At 40.7% G+C, this 14,989-nt stretch overlaps 1 protein-coding gene across 2 annotated transcripts; it reads left to right on the top strand.

The window, feature by feature from the left end:
- The first annotated feature begins 1,738 nt into the window (after positions 1 to 1,738).
- LOC131229279 (isoaspartyl peptidase/L-asparaginase 1-like) lies at positions 1,739 to 14,616 on the top strand. Of its 2 annotated transcripts, none has more exons than XM_058225180.1 (4): positions 1,739 to 1,949; positions 4,178 to 4,408; positions 10,323 to 10,409; positions 13,587 to 14,616. In XM_058225180.1, exons 1-4 carry the CDS (start codon positions 1,788 to 1,790, stop codon positions 14,079 to 14,081), a joined length of 975 nt encoding a protein of 324 aa, XP_058081163.1. In that variant the 5' UTR covers positions 1,739 to 1,787; the 3' UTR covers positions 14,082 to 14,616. The 2 variants fall into 2 exon arrangements, with proteins under 2 accessions (XP_058081163.1, XP_058081164.1); XM_058225181.1 differs by lacking the exon at positions 1,739 to 1,949 and adding an exon at positions 1,998 to 2,145.
- The last annotated feature ends 373 nt before the right edge of the window (positions 14,617 to 14,989 follow it).

Genomic DNA, 14,989 nt, shown 5'->3' on the forward strand with positions numbered 1-14,989 from the left:
TTTAGGCCATGAACTCAAAAATGAGGTAGATCCAAAGCTCCAGTGGACCACACCACAGGAAAGAGTGGAAATTTAATGTTTGTCGTATAAAAATTTTGTGGCGCTTAGATGTGTTGGCTGAAGCTGATATTTGTGTTTATCCCTTATCAATTTTAGACTTAGGCCCTAAAATATTCTGATAAAATAGATGGACGGTGTGGATATGTCATACACATCACAATGGGGTCCACAAATGCAAGTCAACTTTTTCGGACCAATTTTCGAGGCAGAATTGCATTTGAAAATCCAAACAAAGGAAAAGGTAATAATGAACTTTTGCAAGTTCCCAATTCCCTTGAAATCAAACAGGCCCTGAGTGAAATTGGCACGGTACCCAATGAAATTCCATCTGATCTAATTCTAAGCTTTTCCGATCTTCCCTAACATGGAATGAACTTGGCACCGGACCAGATGAATCCCAAACTACCTAATCCCTTCCAATCCCACTGCCCAAACACGCCCTGAAGGAAAATTTGGGTACCGAAATTTCTACTGTTGAAACGTTGAAACCTCCATGGGTTTGACAGTGATGCTTATGTGCCATCCATACCGTTTATAACGTCATTCCATCATTACTACTAGGATGAACTAAAAAAGCGAATATTAGCTTGAGTTAAAACTTCTATAGCCCCATGAATGTTTCAACCATGGACGTTCATTCTCACGTTTTTGGCTCACTTGAGTATTGGATCTGGCTTATTTTAGGTCTTATGTCCTAAAATGAGCTAAAAAAAGCGATGGACAGGGTAGATTTATTACAAACATCACGGTAGGCCGAACTAGGTTCCAGCTTAGGAACTTCCTGCAAAGGCTTCCGCAGCAAATCCGTGTCCTACAAATAAAATTCCCAAACAGTGTACAAACTCTCATGTGGAGCATTATAAAATGAGGTATCATACAATCGCGATGCTCGGCAATCATTCTAAAGTAGCGCTGTCTGTTCCTAAAAGTGGGACCCATGTTTCAGTGATCACAGCCATTGATAAAACTTCAGTAAGCGCAGATGGCCCATGTACCAAAACTTCCCCAAGATCGGAGGATCCTAGTCAGAGAAACTTTGTTCTTTCGTTGGTGAATGAGAGCCGTTGATGTATTTCTTCTTAACTGTTCCTTTGTGGGTCAACTGTTGAAAAGTGAGATTTTCCGTGTGGGAGATTTTCAAAGACATAACATCAATGGTTTGGATCACTGAACCATGTGCCCCACTTAAACAAAACTCAGATAGAGAAATGCACCCTACAATCTCTCAACCCGGGCATTCCGAAAGAGATCCAGACCGTTGATTCGATGGGAATCGCCACGGATGATATTCTTACCAGAAGATCAACCAGATGTAAGAGTCAGCAACATTTCAACAGGTGGCCCAACATATCAGTCAAGCCATTGGAGAATGGAAACACCACAACGGTTCACATTCAACTAACAAAGAGCCAAACATTCTATAGCCAGGATCCTCTTGGCTGGCTGATTTTAGGTTAATGGCCCATCCTGGGTGATCCCCCACCATATCAACGGTTTAGATCACTAAGCCATGGGCCCCACTTTTACAAAACGAGAACCCGAACATCCCTCCTTTTCTATAATCCTTTGATTTCATTCTGCGTTGAAATTTAGTCGACTTTCTACCTCCTTTTATATAAATCCTTTGATTTCTTTCTGCGTTGAAATTCAGTCGACTTTCTGCATTTTAAGTAGACCACCTGAAGAGAGAGAGAGAGAGAGAGAGAGACACACACACACACACAGAGATGGGGTGGGCCATCGCTCTTCATGGTGGGGCAGGCGACATACCACTGTCGTTGCCGGCCCACCGCAGAGAGCCGGCTGAAGCCGTCCTCCGGCATTGCCTGCAAATCGGCGTGTCTGCACTGAAAGCCAACACTCCTCCCTTAGACGTGGTGGAGCTCGTGGTAATCCATTCTCCTCTCTTCTCTTGCCTCACAAGTGTTTGTTGAAATGTCTCAAGATCTCTCTCTCGCTCTCGCTGTGGATTGCCGTGTCATGTGTGTATACTGATACCCGCGCGAGCGTACCTCGCGCTGCGTTACTTTCGCTAACCGAGAGCCACGTGAGTGGAACTTTCATAAGATCCACCCCGTTCATCAGGTACGCTGCTTCATTTTCAGACGCGGCTTCGGTGGATCCCTGACTGTCGGGCCCACCGTGATGTATGCGCCTAACATCCACGCAGTCCATCCGTTTGACAGCTCATTCTAGGGCATGATCCAAAAAAATGAAGCACATCAAAATCTCAGGTGGACCAAACCACAGGAATCAGTGGTGATTGACCATTAAAAACTTGGTGGGCTACAAGAAGTTTTTAATGGTCGGTATTCAATCACCACTGTTTCGTGTGGTGTGCTCCACCTGAGATTTGGATCTGCTTCAATTTTTGGGATCATGCCCTAAAATGAGCTTTCAAAATGGATGGATGACGTGGATGTAAGCTACATGCATCATGGTGGGTCCCAAAGTCAGGGATCCACCGAAGCCGTGTCCTTCATGTTCACCCAAAAATCATGATGATTGAATGCGCAGGTGCGCTACACCATAGGAAACAGTTGAGATTGGATGCCACCTACCTTAGTAGGGCTCACCATGGCGTTTATCTGATGTGCTCCAAAAGGATGAAGAAATAGTCAAATTTCCAAAACTTAGGTGTGCTGTACCACCTGATTTAGAGGTTTAAGGTATAATTTTATGGGGTGTCCCCTCCTGAGTGTTGAATCAGCCTGATTTTTGGTATCAAGGCCCAACAAAAGGGTGGTATACCTGCTGGACAGAGTGGATTTCATGCACATTAACTGGTTTCCCTCTTAATTAACGAAAGTAACCTGGTAGGTACCTAGTCAATGTATGCAAGCGTATTCCATATTAGATGCGTTGTTGTATTGCTCTTCTTGTGTTATTTATGTGTGTTTTCTCTTTCGGGGTATGCGGTAGGCGTTTTGTACATTGTTTTGTCATGACCCATTTCTCCACCATTGGATAATTGTACCAATCAATAGGCAATCACAACCAGTGGTCGCATTTTAATGGTTGCCAACTGGATAGCTAAGATCTTGCAATATGGGAGATCCGTGGGAAATCTCTCATCTCCATGGGGCCCATCATTATTGACAACTTGGATCAAAGACTGGTGGGCCTCATGTGTAACAATTCTTTCTGTCAAGCAAATGCTTGCATGTCTACATACATACATAATTACATGCATATATACATGTGTGTGCATGCATACATCATACATGCATAAATACATGCATGCATGAAAAAAACTTACAACTATCTGTATTAGGGGCCCACCATGGTGCATGTATATCATCTATTCTCTCCAAAAATCATGCCAATCTAGTCACCTTGTGGGCCAAGTGATAGAAAAGAATTGACAACCACTCAAAAACCTCCAACTTCACGTGGTGCCCCATTTTGGATTGGCATATTTTTGGGGTGTCCTATTTTCAATATGGGCCAACCCTGTTAGTTCCACTTGATGCATGTGTGCTATTTTTGGGGCTTCCTATTTTCATTATGGGCAACCCTGTTAGCCTGACTTGATGCATGTGTATCCTATTTTCAACATGGACAAAACTTGCGGCTATATATGCATGTTTGTGTCTATAGCTTATTGCACCTGACGTAAATACAGTGCTCAGGCCGAGAGTTTGTACAATACATTCAGGTTTTCACCTTGTACAAGTTGGGCATGGTTGATAATCCAAACCATTGATATGATAGTCTCACTCTGGATTGCCCACGCACTGAAATTGCCCTAGTTTGGAAGATTCTAGATACCGAATATTTGGCCATGTATTTGTCAAAGCATCTATTTGTTGAACAACGAAAATGGTTCAGTTTTTCTTTCTTGAGCATCTATTGGTTGAAGGGTCGGGATTTCCATTTGGAAAATCTTTGGATCATAGACCGTCCACAGTGTGGCCCATCACATTGATGGTTTGGATCACTAAACCATGGACCGACCTGGAAAAACTGAAAGCCTGAACACTACTGTAAAAACACTCTGCACATGCTGTGTGTGATTCCTCTATTTCAGTGTTATGTCTATTTTAATGAAATTTCTATTGAGCATAAAAAGAAAAGTTCCTGTGTTTCCAACTAATCTTATCTGCCTTATAAACAGGTTCGTGAGCTAGAAAATAGTCCACATTTCAATGCTGGTAGAGGTTCTGTTTTAACTACCAATGGGACGGTTGAAATGGAAGCATGCATTATGGATGGAACAAAGAAATGTGGAGCTGTTTCAGGTCTTTCCACCATTGTTAATCCCATATCTCTTGCACGGCTTGTAATGGAGAAAACTCCTCATATTTATCTGGCATTTGACGGAGCAGAAGCATTTGCAAAGGAACAAGTTAGTGCAATCTGAGTACACTTCCATTTTATAGTTTCTCTTTCTCCTACATGGTGCTTACATGTTAAAGTACAAACCTTAAGTAAAATGTTAAATGCCTATCCTTACCATTTGAACATCATTTCCTTCATCTAGCATTTATGTAGTAGAATTTCTTGACATTTCACTCAAAGTTAACAGTTCAAAGTCTCATGCCCTCTGTAGCTAGAATAAACCTTGAGGTGCTAAGCACGGCACGCACACATGCAGTAAAACTCATGTACAGACCAAACATGTACATGCATGGCACATACATGCAGGATCAAATCCATCCAGCAGGTTGGTCCGACCTCTTGAACATGTTTTCCCAAAAATAAAATCTGGTCATATCAGCATGTGCCCCAATATTGCAAACAGGTGGATGGGTGAGAATCCAAGTTTTTCTGAACTGTAATTTTGTTTGGAAAAGTGTGCTCACCTGACCACTGGATCAACCTGATTCCTGGGCTAGGCTATGAATGTAGTGCCGTTCTGATGGATGGATTGGATCTTGTTGGATCTATCATGCCATGCTGGCTTACATCTGGTGTTTACACGAGTTTTATTGCACGTGTGTGGGCTTAGCAAAGCTCATTAACTTTTTAACTTCATAAATTTATCAATTCAGCATTTCTGTTTGTCTTTGACCTGGTTTGCATCTGAACTTATCTAGAGAAAGGTAGTCAAGTCCGGAAGACTCTACAGTAGCCTAGAAGCATAGGATATGTACAAAGGAGCTTAGAAGAGTATAGAATTCTGATGCAGGACATGGAAAATTAAATATGATATGCAAGATCTCAGGCTTTAGATCATACTAATTTAAAACAATCCATATTAATTCCACATCCTACACAAAAGCTCAAACATTCAGGTAAAGGGGAATCTGCACGGGTCCAGGCCTAAACAGGTTAGAGCTGGATCTATTAAAATTATAAACCAAATGATGCTCAAAGATAAGCAGTAATCATCCACACATGCACAACAATCAGTCATTAATCCAAAGGATTCACCAATTTCAATTCAAGGAACCCTAGGGTGAGAAAATGGGCAAACAAATTAAGAATAATGCAATCTAGGGTTAGGGTTTATGAAAAACTAGTATGAGAGGGTAAAATAAGAAGGAAACCTGAATCGGAAGACAGTTCCCGCGTGTGGACAGCAACAATGGCCCAGACGCACGTGCGTGTGATCACGGCCGCACGTGTGTGGGGCCCACTTTTCAGAAAAAGGTCACTTTGGCCCTAGTCGGCCAGGGCTGGAATCCAAAACTCCCAAATCTCAGCTCGATCCGATGCACCGTTTGTGCGTGGTGCTATGCCGAAGTTTCAGCCCTCCTGTAGGGCAAGATTTTGGAAATCTGCTATAGAGAGAAAAACGGCTGCAGCTATTGATGGATTTGCAAATGGAATGCTTGTAGGAGAAGAGAAATATGGATGGAAGAAGGTGGGGGCGAATCAGAATAGATGTGGCTTCGTACCACGGTAGTTAGCCCTTCGGAGAAGGGAGGGCTTCGCACGCAATTAGGTTTTCATAACTCAGAAAAGAGTAAGAAAACGCAACAATTTTTATTTATCTTCATTAAATCCAAAGAACTAGAAGGGGTGCCTATTTATAAGAAAACCCTATACCCCAAAACTCACGCCATGTGCCCAATCTATTACTTGGCGATGAAGTAAAATAAAATAAAAACCAATTAAAGAAATCTAAAGCGTTCATGATGTTCTAAATAATATAAATAAGCAAAATCTAAAGTATGAATTTAATCCGACTAGTGGGCCCTGATCATGAGATCCCATGATGGGCTTTACTTGATTATCGGGCCCACTCTAATAAACAAAAACTCCATCTTCTAACTAGGAGGCCCTCCCTGGACGTTGTCATCGATCGACGATGGGGCCCTCCCTCTCCTTCTGTACGTGCGTAGGGGGCGGCGTGCGTGCGCGTGTGCGCATGAAGTCCCCATCAAATTCCCTAGGAGGCTCTAGAAAGGAAGAAGAAGAACTCCTGTATAATTCTTGTAGGTGGATATAGGTAGAAGGACATTGCACTCCAAGAAGCATGTGGAAGAGATTATAACGATTGATATGGGATCATGTTGTACTACAGGCCATGAGTGTATAAACAGGTGAGGAATGAGGACGTTCACCTCCAAACTTCCTCAAATTCTTTATTATAACCTCTCTTTGAGTTGAAGTGTTACTTTGCCATCCCCCTTTAAGCATTTTTATGCAAGTTCACTTATGAAGGGAGGATAATTCAGGGTAGTGTCTGTTGCAAAGGTTCGATGCTGGGATTTGCAAGCCCATTAAGTTGAGCCACGTTAGAACACTGTAGCCACAAGTTCACTTAAGTGTGGCAACTCATCCACATTATGCATGGCACACATGCCAATCCTAGTCCATCCAAATCATGGGTTCCGTAACGGATGGAACATAGGGAAAGTGAGATTTACTAGATCTCAGCTAGTTGATTTAGCCCACTGGACAAATTCCATGGTGATCCACACAATTAATGTAATGAAGTTCAAGGCTAGACAGAGCCTACTGGCTTCATTTGCTATAGAAAATCTCACTGTAGCTGGAGCCTATTCATGTTTGTTGCAGAATGCTGCATCACCGTCAGTAAGAACTAAGAATTGACATATAGAGTCTCTGATGGACCCTCAAATGTAACCCCATTAGATGCAACCAACTAGGCTTTTGGACTACTATTTGTGGGCAGTGAATTTACCTTTTGTTTTGATTAATTCAACAGTGAAAAAAGAAAAATCAAAAGAAGATATCTTCTTATGTCATCCAAGCACAGGTACAATTATTGAGTGCAACAAGGCTAGGGTACAATCTTGTTAAAATATTTTCCCAAAAATATTTTGGTAGTCATATTGGTGAGGTTCATTCAAAAAAGTATAATGAACTAGCATTCTTCAGAGCCCAGCAACCGTGGGCTTCAGGTTTTAGGTAAAAGGTAACTCCTTAATCATTTTATCAAGGTATCTCTGTTCCTCCAGGTTTTTGAATTATCATTTGTTTGGACCTATCAAACTGGACACAAAGGTTTGTTGAACTTGGTGCAGACCGCGGTTTTAGATATTGGTGACAATATGGTCGTATCGGTCAACCACATTACACAATACAGTCGCGAACCAGTCTGTTAAGAAAAAGAAAACGAAAAAAAAAAGGGTTGTATTGGTCTATATTGGCTGATGCAGACTGATACGTGCTATATGGGCTGATACAACCATAAAGGCCCCATTTTGAAATTTTAGTTCTCAAATTTCCCTTTCATTTTCCAGTTCTTCATTTCAACCATGAGGAAACTTAGTAGCTAATTTTAGACTAGATATAGGCCAATCTAGGCCTATTTCGAGGATCAAAACACAAGATTTTGAACGGGATTCTATGAATTAAAGCATAATGGACCATTTTGGAAATATTGGAAGCAGAGCTAAACCATGACTTTTTTCCTGTTTCTCTTTTTGTTGTGTTCGTATGTAATTGGCCCTAATCCACCAAATCAAACATTATGTTTGATTAGGGCCTATTTGGTTGACTTTCAGCAGGTCAAGCTGACAGACCACATTCTTATCAAAGAATGGTCTAATACACCATTGGATGTGTTAAAAAAACACAAAAAAAAATAAAATAAATGATATCTGATGTTTTACATACTATTCCTATTAATATTTTTCAAGATTTCGTGTCCCTCAAAAAATTTGGCTGATTTGGTCTGTTACACCCTGAATCGTATTGTTTTTGGGCCCAACCGATGCTGTTATTCAATACCTTGGTGCAGACGTATACAGGTAAATTGTTTGGCAAAACAGAAGTTTTCATGGAAAGCCTACTTGAAGATGGAAGGTGTGGCAGTAAAGATGGATCATTGTACACACGTAATGTTGTCACATGGGCACATTGGGCACTTGTGATGGTGGCACATGTCAAGCACTTGAAGATGGATGATGGCACGTGGCACATTAGCCTATGTGGGGCATGTGAAGATATTCAATGGCATATGTTGCACATGTGGCTCATTGGCGCATGTGGAGTGCCTGAAGATGGACGGTGGTACATGTGGCATATGTTGCACAATAGCACAATGTCATGTGAGGCACATTGGCATGCGGGGCACTTGAAGAGTCGATTGAAAATGTTGAACATGTGGCATACTTGACATGTGGGCACTTGAAGATGGGGGTGGCACATGTTGGACATGTTGCACAGTGGCACATCCGTGGCACTTTAAGATGGATGGTGGCACATGTGGCACATGTGCAGCACTTGAAGATGGCCAGTGTCACTTGTGGCTAACACATGTGGCACTTCATAGAGAGATGGGTTGTTTCGAAGGTGTTCCGTATCAGTAACAGTGGTTGTGATGGTCACCACCATTACCGATACGGGTATTGGTCATAACAGCCAATGCGGGGGCATAACAACACCCACGTAATGGTTGAAAAAAAAAAAAAATTTGCCTGAAAATTTCTGAAACAATACCTAAAAAATCCATAATAATGTAAATATCCCCCTTTTTTTTTTTTTGTTTTTGTTTTTGTTTTTTTATTGTTTTTTGGTGAGTGTTGTATTGGGTTGTTTGGTGAATTTATGAACATGGTTATGTGTCTCTAATGTTTACACATTACAATCAAGTATTAGAATTAGAAATCAGAAAAAATGCATATATATTTTACTTTTTCGATTTTTTGAAAAAAAGAATGGCCCTTGGATCTTCTATTCTCCCAAATCGCTTCAATATACAGTTTTAATCCTAAAAATTATGTTACAAGTGGTCAAAATCTCTTGTAAAATGATCAAGGAAAGTTTTTGGAATAAGAAAAGTGGAAAAAATGAGGAGAAAAATGAATTTACATAATAATAATAAAAAAGTGGCCATTTTTTCGATTGTTACAGGGGTAATGGTTGTTGTGCCCCGTAACAGCCGTAACAGCCCCCCTTAACGGCTGATACGGTCCCAAAAAAACAACTATCCCATTTCACCCCCGTATCGCGTAACGGTCATGCTTGTGTTACCTATACGTATCGGCCTTTACAGCCATATCGTAACAGATACGAGACACCTTGGTTGTTTCCTACTCTCCTTTCTCCTAAGTTTTTGAAAATTATGTTTCTTGAGCATGGCCAAGGAAGAGCATTTTCCAGGAAATGGGACAGAAATGGAAATGTTGTTTCCAATTACAAAAACAAATGACAGAAACAATGACATGATTCCATGGAAAGGCATTTCCATTGATTTATGTTTCAGCAGACCCAAACTGGCCCTAATTTTCTACTGCCCTGTATCTGAGCTGGTTGAGATGTCCCTTGTTAAAGCAGTTGTGCGCTCAAGTCATACTTGATGTACTGGTTTAGGTCTTGCCTGAACCAAAACCAAAATGTAATCCACAAAAAAAACAAAACAAAACAAAACAAAAAACAAAAGACAAAAATAATAAAAATAAAAATAAAATTTCCAATAAAAATAAACATAAAAGATACTAATAATTTAAAATAAAAGAAGATACTAATAATTAAAAATAAAGTTTTTTTTTTTTTTTTTTGGTTTGAGGAGTCTCCACAAGTTCCAAACACAGACACCGATACCATCAGCATTGCACAATGCTGAAATGGAGCTATCCTTGTTACCTGGGTGTGGACTTGATGGATTTATTTATCATCAGTTTTCCAAGTGCATTATAAGAAGTCCTGTGGTGCATAAGTAATCAGGGTCACATTGCATGGATGACATAGAAATTGGTGGATGCCAATACATTATGCTATATTATGTTTTCATGGTATTCTGCTCTGATTTTTTAGCCATGTCCTACTCAATTGAAAACCATCCATTTGTGTAAATTTTACATATTTCCGAAGTTAACCGTTTGACTGGTCAATTTGCATAGGGTGTTGAAACTGTTGAATCAAGTCATTTCATCACTCCACGAAACATCGAAAGGCTAAGTCAAGCAAAAGAAGCCAACAAAGTGCAGGTCAGCCACATACTTTTTAAATATGCTTCATGTATTCTGATTCACTAGGCAAGTTGTAGATACTTTCAAATCTCTGAACTTCACTTAGGGCCTGTCTGGATTAGCGATTACAGCCGTAATGTGCTGTAAATGAGTAATGATTATCATTACCACTGTAGTTGGAAGTAAATCAGGTATTGGCTCTACACAAATACTACTCTCACAGCTCCACTTCTGACCATGGAAATGCATGTAAAGTACGCACCGTGGATGTAAATTCTTCAATATGTGTTATATCCACACAGTCCATCCATTTTTTAATATCATTTTAGGCATGACCTCAAAAATGAGGCAGATTCAAAGCTCAAGTGTACCACACCGCAAAAAGTAGTGAGGACAATGACGCCCATCATCGAAACCTTCCCGGGGCCACCAAGATGTTTATTTGCCATCCAACCTGTTCAGAAGGTCACACAGACCTGGATGAAGGGAAAACACAAATATTAGCTTGATTCAACACTTCTGTGGACCCCAAGAAGTTTTCAATGGCAGGCGTTCAATGCCTACTGCTTTCTGTGGTGCGGTCCATTTCTGCTTTGGATCTACCTCATTTTTTGTCTCATTCCATAAAATGATCTCGCAAGATGGATGGACGGTGTGGATATAAGACATACATCATGGTGGGGCCGACGGAACTATGCCATGTAAACACTCTTCCAGCGATCAAAGTCTCTGCGGTGATTCCGAAGGACTACCATGATTTGACAGCGGGCTATATCCGATCAATGGTAAAGTGTAATGATGTGAGTTTTCCACCACATTACTATGATATTCAACTATCCAAACAGGCCTTTAGTTGAAATATGCCTTCAAGTTTCCTTGGGAGAATCATGGAGTCATGATGAATCATAATATGAATAGTGTCATGATGCACCAGTTTGTACACGTAGGATTCATGAGTCGGGGATCCTAACATTGATTTTTGGGAGGAAAAACAAAATCATCATCGTCATCATCATCATCATCATCATCACCTAAGCCTTATGCCAATTAATTGGGATTGGCTTACATGAATCCTGTTCCGCCATTACACTCTATCAAGGGGCATACGTTCAGTTAGACTATAGGTCATCAAGTCTTTTCTTACTACATCCTTCCATGTTCTTTTGAGCTTTCTTCTTGTCCTTTAAGAGCCTTCAACTCGTTCCAACTCACTCTTAACCAGTGCAATTCTTGGTCTCCATTGCACATAACCAGACCATCTAGGAAAAACAAAATGGTTGTCTCAATAATAGTTATAAACGGGACGGACATCATCCAATCTAGAAAACTTTTTGGGCTATACTCCATCAATGGTGGGCCCATCATATCTACCATCTAGATCACCAAAACATGGGCCCCACTAAAAAAAAGATGCATCAAGACAGGACGCATTTCAATGCATCAAGGCCTTATAATTCTTCATTTCATTGAACAACCTTCAACACATTTTCTATGTTTTGAAAGCCATGAGCTGTTGGATAGTGAGTTTTAATTGACAATTCTAGGGTCTGCATTTGACACCGATTTACTGAAATGTTGAAACTCATCCCCCTTACATGTGGCAACCATGTATGTCAATCAAACCCGTCTAAATGATGGAACATAGCCTGAAATTCACACTGATCCACAGGATAGGCATCTGATTTTTCCCTATTGAATTTGGACCGTTGACACAATTCCTTTTTCAACTGTCCTTTCTGTTTTTGATGAATGGCTTCAAACTTTTACAACAACTACAAGGCACGAGATGCCACACTTAATAAACCTCAAACAATACCAAGCAATATAAATATAATGGCTCTGATCATTTTCTGAGGTGGACCTATAAAAAGGAAACCATCATTCTTTTATCATCATGATTCCTGTACAACATTTTTATTTTTATTTTTAAACAATTAGCTCTTATCATTTGCTACGAAATACTGTGTGGAATTTACTGTCCATCTTGCTCCAGTCCAGAATAATATCCCGAGCTTATCAAACACTTTCAGCGCATTGCTAAACTTATCGCGAAATATGTTCCGATTAAGCTCTAGCCCAAGAGCCCAAATGATAGCTTGCGGGATCTTTTTCCATAAGCATGCTCTCAAAGGAGAGAAGGCCTCTGACTAATCCATACCGAGAAAAAAGATTTTCCACCTATCCTTCCAAGACCCAGTGAATACAGAACTGCGTATACCTTTCCATGCAAAATTGCAGAGGATTAGCAGATGATGAACTAATTCTTCCTGATTGTAACATAGCATACAGTAGTTGGGAAAGAAATTAGCTAGTCTTTAGATGGTCCAACATGAAAATTTTGTCCCGCATCATGGTCCAAAAGAAAGCAGTAATCTTTTAGAGGGATAGCTGTTCTCCAAATACATGAGAAAACCTGCGCCATTGATTCATTTTCTGATACGAGGAGCTCGTAGCTGGATCTTGCAGAGAACGCCCATCTGATTCTCTCTACCACATCATACTGCCAATCCCACAACTTGGGATGTACAGATGATTCTTCAAAAACATCCATTAATTGGGTCAGCATTTGCAGCTCCTCAACTGTCCATTTGATAGTCATTCAATGAACAGTTAGATTGTTCAATTGGTGTGAATGTCATGTTATGCTCCATAGGACAGTCTGGATAGGATCATGGATACCACAATTACTGTAGATTGAGTCACTACCATTTAACACAATGTAGTAAATGCAAGTCTTTTCTGATACAAGGAGCTCATAGCAGGATCTAACAGAGAACACCCCATCTGATTCTCTCTCCCAAATCATACCATCAACCCCAGAACTTGGGATGCCTGGCTGTATCTTTAAGAACAGCCATTAGTTGTGCCAAAATTTGCAGCTCATCAGCTGTCCTTTTGGTAGTCATCAATCCAACTGTTATGATTGTTCAATCAATGTGATTTTCATGCTGTGCTCCATGGGACGATCTGGATTGAGGCATGGATGCCACAATTACGGTGGATTGAGTCACTACATTTAACACAATGTGGCAAACACACACCAAGGTCTAGCCTGAATTTTAGCAAAACTTTCATGCTCGAGAACAGGATAATGCTACGACTGAAACAAAAGAAAGAGATAGGTATAAAAAATAATAATAATAATCATTTTTGCTCATGCTGCGACCAAAGCTCTCAAATTCTTGTGCTTTGCAGCTTGATTATACACAACCACCGCCTCCAAAAGATGAACCACAGGACCCTGCAGCCAATGAAGGAGATAGCCAAATCGGGACTGTTGGATGTGTGGCTGTCGACAGGCACGGAAACTTAGCTACCGCAACTTCCACAGGCGGGTTCGTGAACAAGATGGTGGGTAGGATTGGTGATACTCCAGTCATCGGTGCGGGCACATATGCCAACAGTTTCTGTGCAGTCTCAGCAACAGGCAAAGGTGAGTTCATCATCAGGGCCACTGTGGCCCGGGACGTTGCTGCCCTTATGGAGTACAAAGGACTCTCTCTCAAGGAAGCGGCTGCTTACGTTATAGAACAGTGCACTCCAAAAGGCACTGCTGGCTTAGTTGCTGTTTCTGTTACAGGAGAAGTCACAATGCCATTCAACACAACAGGCATGTTCCGTGCATGTGCTACCGAAGATGAGTATTCTGAATTCGGAATATGGCCTTCTCTCACTGATTCTGCTATTTAGGAGAGTAAAAAAGGTGGCATTTATAAGAATTTCAACCTGTGGATATGCACAGTAACCTCAAAGTCTTGAGTTTGTACAAGTGGGGTTCATGGCAAGGTGATCAGATCCGTTGATCTAAAAGGCTCCAATGTGGATGGACTTCCCACAAAATCTCTAATCCGTCAATTGGCAAGGCATGGGGGATGTAGGCATATCCTGCCTATCACATTGGGTCCCATCAGGACAATGGTCTGCATGACAAAGCCATGAGCCCCAATCATGCAAACTGAAGGCTTGAGGACACTTATGCTCAGCACAAATATGGTGTGTGTGTGTGTGTGTGTGTGTGTGTTGTGAAGTTTCAAGTTGGGTCTGTGTAGAATAGAGCTCAGATTCTTGGGCTATAAATGACAATTTGAATGTGATGGACTGCGATTGATAGTGTAATTCCTGTTAGGATGATGTGGTTGTGTTTGGATGCAAAACCAAATTAGATTGTGATAATTAAAAAGTTTCAACAAATTACAATAACAGTTGTTGACCCACTTTATCTAGAGTGACTAATCATTTCAATTGTGTACAAATCATTTGTTATTAGACTTGATGCATATGAAGCAGCTTGGTCTAAGCCAGTTTCCAACCATGGTTCAAAAACTTGATTTGAATCGTCTCCAGCCCGGTTGAATTGACTTGAGGCATGATCGAGGAAGGCATCACTTGATTCGACTTGGTATTCAATGATTCAACTAAATAGTGATTGTGCTTGAGTCACCGAATCAATTGCGCCAGCTTAGTCAATTCAAGATCAAGTTGCAGTGGTGAATGAGTTTTCTAGTGATTTGGCTTGAATTCTCATCGAGTTGAAAGAGTTTTGAGTCAACTTTCTGAGATTTACAATTATATTTCAAACTGGTTCATTTATGATTCAG

The sequence above is a fragment of the Magnolia sinica genome, chromosome 16 (assembly GCF_029962835.1).
Source record: "Magnolia sinica isolate HGM2019 chromosome 16, MsV1, whole genome shotgun sequence".
Lineage (NCBI taxonomy): Eukaryota > Viridiplantae > Streptophyta > Magnoliopsida > Magnoliales > Magnoliaceae > Magnolia > Magnolia sinica.